The sequence below is a fragment of the Apteryx rowi genome, unplaced genomic scaffold, assembly GCF_003343035.1.
Source record: "Apteryx rowi isolate R43461 unplaced genomic scaffold, aptRow1 scaffold_176, whole genome shotgun sequence".
Taxonomy (NCBI): domain Eukaryota; kingdom Metazoa; phylum Chordata; class Aves; order Apterygiformes; family Apterygidae; genus Apteryx; species Apteryx rowi.
The window spans coordinates 1,326,495-1,335,018 of record NW_020448041.1 but is presented as its reverse complement, the minus strand read 5'-3'; the positions used below and the strand labels follow the sequence as shown (position 1 = coordinate 1,335,018).

The 8,524-nt window shown below is 38.3% G+C and overlaps 1 protein-coding gene across 1 annotated transcript; it reads right to left on the bottom strand.

Moving 5' to 3' along the window:
* Positions 1 to 1,269: 1,269 nt before the first annotated feature.
* LOC112963762 (L-threonine 3-dehydrogenase, mitochondrial) lies at positions 1,270 to 6,552 on the bottom strand. The gene is made up of 8 exons (XM_026061118.1): positions 6,369 to 6,552; positions 5,950 to 5,992; positions 4,554 to 4,624; positions 3,641 to 3,790; positions 3,363 to 3,535; positions 2,400 to 2,490; positions 1,651 to 1,920; positions 1,270 to 1,409 (listed from the first exon to the last, which is right to left on the bottom strand). The coding sequence occupies exons 1-8, from the start codon at positions 6,550 to 6,552 to the stop codon at positions 1,270 to 1,272; spliced, it is 1,122 nt and encodes a 373-aa protein (XP_025916903.1).
* Positions 6,553 to 8,524: the final 1,972 nt, after the last annotated feature.

Genomic DNA, 8,524 nt, shown 5'->3' with positions numbered 1-8,524 from the left:
CAAAAGATCGGCAAATCTCCATCATTTTATAGGAAGGGGAGTGGATGGACATCAGTAGTTTAGGCCTCTTGGCTCTAAACAACAATCAATCCTTCACTTAAAAACAAAAGCTCAAGTTGTTGACTTAAAGTGATGAATTCAGACAAAAATGGCAGATAAGGCTGCCATTAAAACCYTGAAATAAATAAATATAGGAAGGTATGGTTTCAGCTTCTGGATTCCTCTCTAAAGAATAAAAGCATACCATAGTTGCATATACATAGTATCTAAAAATACATATACAGCGCACATGAAAGTGTACTGAACATGAACGATTTCAAAGGCTGACATGACTCTGCTGTAAGTCTATCCTATCAGCCCACCTCCAAAACTTGCTCCAGGCAGTAGATGACCATGCTAGCATGGCAAACAACTGGGAAAACCAAAAGGTAGTGAAAATTAACAATAACCCTGTCTCCAGGCCTAGAACTATGCCCTGGATTTGCATGTACATAACAGCTCTTAGGATTTCAAGCCTACCTCTGAAGTTAAACTGAAGGCAGCAGCATTTTCGAAGAACAGGACAAAGCTTAGCCCTTACACCCTGGTATTTTTAAAGCATAACGAGAATTTAAGTCCTAATTCCCTTCACATCTATAGACATTAAAAGAATAATGCCACTTTGTATGCCTTATGTACAGAAAAGTGTAGGTTTATATAGCACTGTGTGTGTGTGTATATATAAGAACTATTAACCAAAGTTTCATTTCAAACTAAAATTGCAACGATCCCTGCAATTTTGAAACGTCAGGTAGTACTAATCTCTCAGCTGGAGGCAAAGAGAGAAGCAAGAATCCTTTCTTACTATGATCTAGTAACTTCCACTAAGAAAACGAAAAAGCATATTGTTAACTCTGTACAATATGCCTGAAATGGCGGGTTTGACAATATTGCCCATGTCATTTGCTAAAGAACCACCAGGCAGTAGGAATGATTGGAAAGTCATCAGCCAGGAGCATGTGATTTTTTTTTTTCTAGCTACTTAAATGTGAAAGTTCAAGATCTCCATGTTTGTCATCAGTGCTATTGTTGGAAACAGTACCAAATGACTTATTTTATCTAACTTATCTAACAATAGTAAATTCCAGCTACAGTATTTTTCTGCCCAACTCTATTGCTACTTATGGAAAAGTGATAATTGACATGCTCTAAGACTCAGAAGATTATAAACTAATTTAGCCGTTTTTTTCTGGTCCTCTGTGGAAATCTGGAAACATCTTACAAAGTATTTCAGTTAGCTTGAGCAATCCTGGAGTCAGACCCAAGGAAGCTAAACATTGTAGTCACCAATTCAGGGAGGTCGTAATCATGTTTCCATCCCCAGTCTCTCCGGGCATTGCTGTCATCAAAGTTCATTGGCCAGCTGTCAGCTGCAGTGAAAAGAAAGAAGAAAACAAAAAGCATGAGGTATAAGAAAGATCTCCTGAACCTTGAAGATGTATCATCACTGGCCATGAAAGCTACTAAAGCAGGATTTCAGAATCTAAATGAAACTTCAACTGTACAGCAACAATTTGCAACTGTTTAAAAAGAAAGAAAACACTGTTTTGCCCTTAACATCGGGTAGTTTAAGGCTTTCCCTTACCCATCACCAAAGCAGCAGATACTAACCTATGGCCTGCCTGACTGCATCCACACTGTAGGTCACCTGGAGTTCAGGAACATGCTTCTGCACCTCTTGCGCCAGCTCTTCAGGAGTGAAGCTCATGGCACTGATGTTGTATGTCCTCATGCTCAGTGCCTCAGCAGGGGCCTCCATGACCTCTAGAGTCGCCCTCAGACAGTCATCAATATACATCATAGGGAGACGGGTGTCTGGCTTTAGGTTGCACTGGAATTTGCCAGTTTTTATGGCATCATGGAAAATCTGGACAGCATAATCTGTATAAAAAAAGATAACGGACATGTGTGCTCATTTGCCTCCATCTGTTGTTCGTTTTGTGACAGTCAACAGTCCTAGCCCATCCCCAAAGTTTCCTGTCTAAAAACCTGGCAGAAGAGCTGTGTATGATTTATATTGTACAGCAAGAGTTAGGAAGCCAACTTAAGCCTTAGATGCTATTCTGGCATTTGCACATTGCAGCAGGATAACAGAGTTTAAAATAATTTTTAAAGGGAATAATCTCAATGAGTGTAATTAACCCAAAGTTCCTCAGATAACCTTAAAAGGTAAAGACTACCAAGGTATGTCCTAAGCTGTGAGAAGACATAAGTATYGTCCCAATCCTCTATTGAAATAGCATCTCTGCACTGCTACTATACTGCCCAGGACTACATTTCTCCAAACACATTAAGAACAACTACATGGTTTATGTGTTTGCTATTCTTATAATACTGAGAGATGCAAGCAAGTCACTTACCAGTTGTTCCCCCTCCAGGCTGAGAGTCAGCAGATATAATTCCTGGATACCTTAAGCATCGAAAGTCTAGGCCGTATCGGTAATGGTAGTACTGTGGAAGGAAGGGAGAAACATGGTTTTACAAATCAAGACTAGGCCATATAATTTATTGTTTCCACAAGACAAATCTGCTTGTCCCATTTTAAAAACTTCCCATGCCAGGAATGAAAAAGCAGGACTACCAAATAGAGGGTCCCCATTCCTTGCCAGGTAGCTAAGCTCTCCGCTTGTCCTTTTCTAGTTTTCATTCACATAATTAGATATGGATTCTTGATATGGATCAGCCTGTAACATAGACTCTAGACCTACTGTTCAGAAATTGGTAATTTCTAAGTTTCTGAAACACTTCAGGGTAACAGAGCCTCCAGAAATGACCTTTACCTGCATAAAATATTGAAGTGAGAGGAAAGTATATATAAAGTATTAGCTTTAATAATTTTATGTTTATAAAAAAAAATTATGTATAAAGCCAATAATAAGTTGTGCACATAAAGAATCCTAAAGCTTTGATCTTGGGGGTTGTTCTGGGCAGGGGGGAGGGGAAGAGGAGGGGAAGGAGGTTATTTCATTTTGTTTGGCAAAAGCCCCCATTTTCTAGTATGCTTTCACAAAATTTTGTGCACTTTCATTTATACTATGCCATTTACATTGGCAGATGATGCAGAGAAAAAGTCAAAAGAACTAGGGAAAGAAATGATGTTTGCCAGCCTCTAATTTTTTGTCCTTCTTCCAACAAAATTTAAAGACATTTTTTGCTCAACAACTGCCTCAGAGTACTATTAAGTAGTAGAGCCTACAGGAAGGAAAGGATGGGGGGAAGGAACACACACACTGTAGTGTGGAGTCTTCCAGAAGCAAAACCTCAATAGGTTTTTCTAGAACTCTCAYGAAAGAAAAAAAAAAAAAGAAGAAAAAAACCCTCACTTCTCCCATGAGCTCCGCGTGAACCTTGGAGACTCCATAGATTGTCCTTGGTCTCTGAATGCAGAGATCAGGAGTTGGATCTCGAGGAGAGGTGGGTCCAAAGGCTCCAATAGTGCTGGGAACAAAGAGTCGCAAATTATGCTCAGCTGCAATATCCAGAACATTGTGTAAACCTGGAACAATAAAYAGGATTTATCAGAATGTACACTGCATTTTCTCAAGCCTCTGTGGAAGTCATGAACTTGAAACCATTGTTGCAGAGCACTGAAATCACATACCAGTAATATTTACAGCTCTGGCCAAAGGGACATTTGCTTCTCCAACAGCACTGAGCAAAGCACTATAATGGAACAACCAAGTTATCCGATTATTCACCACTATCTCACGTAAATTCTTGTAGTCCAAGATATCCGAATAGATAAAAGGACCTAGAAGAAATGGAACCAATAGGAAATTGAATGCCAAGAAGAATGAAGGTCATGAAAAATTTGAGATGAAGCTCAGATTGCTGGTTCTTGCCCACATACCTATTCAAGATTTGACTGCACAGCAAAATGCATGCCTTCCAGCAGCAATGGTCAACAAATTAGCAATTACGCAGCTGAAACTAAGGGAAACTGTCGCCTTTACCTCAACAAGAGATTGATCCAAAAACTCCTGTTTTATCCAGTTAATGGCATGAGAACATGCAACATTTTGTATATACTATTCAAATATCTAAGTATATCATCAAATGGTAAAGAGGAAGAAAATTAACTCATTCACATCTCTAATGAAAATATAAGAATCTAAACTACTCTATGGACATTTTATCATAAAAATTGTTTTGGCATAGAAAAATGAAAAAGCACAAATTTAATTTCCAACTTGTTCAGCCCAAAAGAATAAAYGCATCTATTTTTACAGCAGAAGCACAAAAGCCAGGTCCAACTTAACTGTAGTATTCATTTTGGTCAACATAAAATGGCAAAGACACAGTGAAAAACACAAAAAAGCATGTTTAGAAAAAGGGAATGTCCTACAGAAGGAATCAATGTCTTAGCAAGATTTCAAAGCAGGAAGGAACTATTCAGAAGTTTTGAATAGCAATTCATTCAATATAATCCACGCATCGTTAAGACTTTGATGATCAGTTTTTGACATCAGAGGTAAGGTCAAGATTTTTTCCATATGCTCACCCAAGTCACTTACCACTATAAAAAACATTATCTGCAGGCTTTCTAATGTCAGACAAGATCACATTGTTCTTTCCAAAAYGTTTCCTGTATAAAAAAACCACACAGTACAGTTAGTCCATAATCTTCAAGATAATTTGTTATTTGTTATTCTGCTATGTGGTTTAGCAGGAGCAATATCTGAACAACAGTAATTTCCAAAAGGAAATCAGTTGTTGCACTTAAAAAAAATTGTTTTCTTAAACTTCAGTATAGCATCATAGAAAATTAGCAAGCTATTTCTAATGGCAGTGAAAGGTTGCAGCAGGACACACAAACCATTTAAAACATGAAAATAAGCTCAGAAGAAAGGCCATTCTATCTTCTTCTTTTGAAAAATTTCCCCGAAGATAATATACTCCCCTGAAGACACCAGAAAGCGTATGCCACTGGGCTTGCAGTAACTTCAGCTGCTTTTATATGAACTGGTAAGTACACCTGATAGAGTAATCTCTGACTCCTGCTTTTCTAATCAGCACAAGATTCACYCAGACAACAAGTTTGGTGGAGTACAGTCCAGCTTTCCATTATTTGCAGGATTCTTAAACATATCACAGAAATAGTTGAAAACACTCAAATTGCAACACAGAGTGGAATGCAGTAAGTTTGCTCACTTTTCATCATAGCTCAAATTCTCTACAACAAACTCTGCCTACACGCAATTGATACTCTGGAGCTGAGTAGGTGGCAAACAATAATATGGACAAGGGAGAGTTCTCAGAACATTTTATATTTTCTTGAAAAGATACCACAAGAACAAAAAACAACAACAAMAAAGGGGCAAGTTTGAATGTTTTTGCCGCATCAGCTCATCTTTCACCAAATCATAACAAATTCAAGATCTTTGTATCCTTATCTTTTTGTCCACACTCTACTCAATAGGACACCTTATTCCTGAAGCTACTGAACTGAAATTCTCTAGCCAGATAAAAGTCAACAGTCATAAAGACCGACAGCTGGGTATTTAGCAAAGTACTATATATATTTTAAGTTGATTTTTATACTTTTTCTCCTCCCCACATAGTGCCTGTTTAAAATCCCAACCTTTGCCTCTCTACTGAGCACTCAAATCCAGCAGCATTTTGCTAGACTATGAAAAAGCAAAAAGAAAACCAACCATACTCTGAGGATTCAGATTATGAATACTTCCACTCAGTGGCTAGTCCCTTGCATAAAATTATGTTATTTTGGTAATCATGACCAAAATACATACAGAAAGTACACCAGTATACCTAAACCAATCACAGGAATAACAAATAACTTTACATTTACTCCATCTGTTTATTTATGAAATCAAGAGTCCAAAATAAATAAATAAATAAATAAATAAATCCAGTTCCTCACTAATAGCGAGTCACAAAATCATGACATACCTCAGAAGTTTAGCGAGTCCCACCCCAAGCTGGCCAAGACCCCCTAAAAGACAACAGATGAAAAATAATCAGAGAAAAAGTGATATCAAAATACAGCATTCCATTATTACATGAACCATATGATAACCGAGTACTATTCTTCCCAGAGAGTCAAAAGGTTTTTGAATTGTTTTCAAGGACACACCCGAAGAACTGGTTTTAGATTTCTGGAATAAGAGTAGTACAGAAGTTCACATGGGACTCTGATCCTATCACCATATGGAAAAGACCATCACCATTCCAGAAGATTCTGACAGATATATTTTTTGCCCCCTCTCCCCCCTCAATTTCAGTATTCTGCTCACTGGGGAGGAAGAAAGGGAGTGGGGGACTTAACGGAGAAGCTGGAGCAAGAGCACAGTTATGACAGGAACGCTGACCTGTAATTAGCACCCGAGGATGATCAGACTCAGAAAAAGACACTGAATGAAAGCTAGCATCAGAGGCCACCTGGCGGGGCGAGATTCCGATACATCGAACAGGCACTATGGAAATCCCACATCCACAACCAGAGCTTTGAAGCAGCTGGTTGACAGCTCTGCTCACGTTTTTGACAATTGGCATCTTCCTCCTTTAAATATGCTGCAACAACAAGGGAAAAAAAAACAACAAACCAAACATTAGTCATAAATGACTCATCCATATTCATCAACATTTTGAACTCTTTAGAGTATTCTAATGGAGCGTTTAAGAGGAGTTGGATAAAATCTAAGTCCCAGCTAAGGTACCAACCCAGGGCTGCATCTGCTAGAGGCAGCCTATGAAGTAAAATGACTGAACAGAGGTGATGTATTCACCACAGTGAGCTCAAGAAAATATCCACAGTCCCAGCACAAAGAGTCTAATATAACGAACAGTGAACATACMAAATGGTATTATTTCAAATTTCAACCTTAACCTTTTTTAAAAGTCATTAGAAACCATGATTTCAAGCACAAAAGGAGTCCAATATAGAATTCAAGTTTCAGCTACCACGATTACAAACTTACACTCAAAAGTACCTACAATGAACCTGTGTAGACTGTCACAAACAACCTAACTTTCTTAGTTAGATTCAGTATGAATCATACCATCAGTATGATTCAGTTAAACCAACAGAGGTTACGGTAAATTTCTTTAAAGAATACTGCTTTGCTCAAACTTAATGCACATGATGGACGGTACCAAGAAGCAAATAAAGCAGAATGTCTTTGATTTACCTAGGGCTCATGAAGAGTCCTAATTACTTCAYGGAAGTCAGACATGGCTTGCTTACAGTAACATATTGCAAAAATTTCCCAAAATTTTTTATAAGCTACATGCAAGTTTGGTTTTCTTTCTCCCTGGGAATGGGAAAGCAGAATTACGTAAGCTAAAGAAATTGCACATGCATCCACCACTGGCCTTTTCTGAGATTACTTTTTATTTCTTTCAAATACAATTCTTCAGGCATAGTTACTTAAATCCTTTCTTATCTCCCTTTGAACAACTTCTAGCTGTCTCCCCCAAAGTGATACAAAGAGTAAATTTCCAGATGACAATGTCTTTTTAAACTAGCTTGCCTAACATTACCTTGTCATCCTTTCTCGTACGTACTCTTGTTGCATATATTATGAATAGGAGGGTGGGGGAGAAGGAAGGCCACAGCTAGAAATTACTGCACCAAATATTGTCCCCGATTAATTTCAGCATTAATTTCTAGTAAGAATAGAAAAGCAAACAACTCACTCCAGTGTTCCTTACGCTTACGGTAACACACAAGACTGATAATTTTTCTGATACATTAAGGAGTCTTGCTATTCAAATAAAGAAGACTTGCTAAATCACCTGCCACACGGTTAATAAGAGACCAAGAAAAACGGCGTGTTATTAAAAAAAAACACATTTACACATTAAAACTGATGAAAGATACTCTGAGAGGCACCACCCTTTTTTTTCCCCGTTTTCTTTTTAGACTTGCTTGTTTGCTTACCAGTTTATCACATTGGGAAGTGTGGTCAATTAGAATCCCAATGAATTAGCCAAACCTCTGCTGCACCTCACAGCCATAAAGCCATTAGAGGGATCAGTCTCCCTGATATAGACTTGATTTAGAGCCATACCTCCCCTGTCACAGGGCTACAGTGGCAATGGCTCAATCTTCTGTAGGCTTTGCACAGCTCTCCTGTAATTCTTTGTCATAAGCCACCCCAATACAACCACATTTAACTCCACTTGCAAAACTAAAGCAAACAAGCTGTTCTTTGAGCACTGGCAGTAAAGACTTAAGTTACAGAGGCGGCTAATTGATATCTAAGAAGTTATGCAGCAGTTCTGAAATCTTTTTCCTACCTGAATTCTGTAGTGTCAGTTAGTACAGTTCAGCTTGTGGTGCTCATCTTCAGTCACAGAGCTAAGTTCCYCTCCTCTATAAACCTACCTTCACAGAACAGACATGTTCTTACTATTTTTGAGACTTGGTCCCTACATCAAGTTTTCTCGAAATTAACCAACAGGTGCAAGAGTAGTTAGGGATGAAGAGAGGGGGGAAGAAGGAAGAAGGCAGGAAGACAGACAG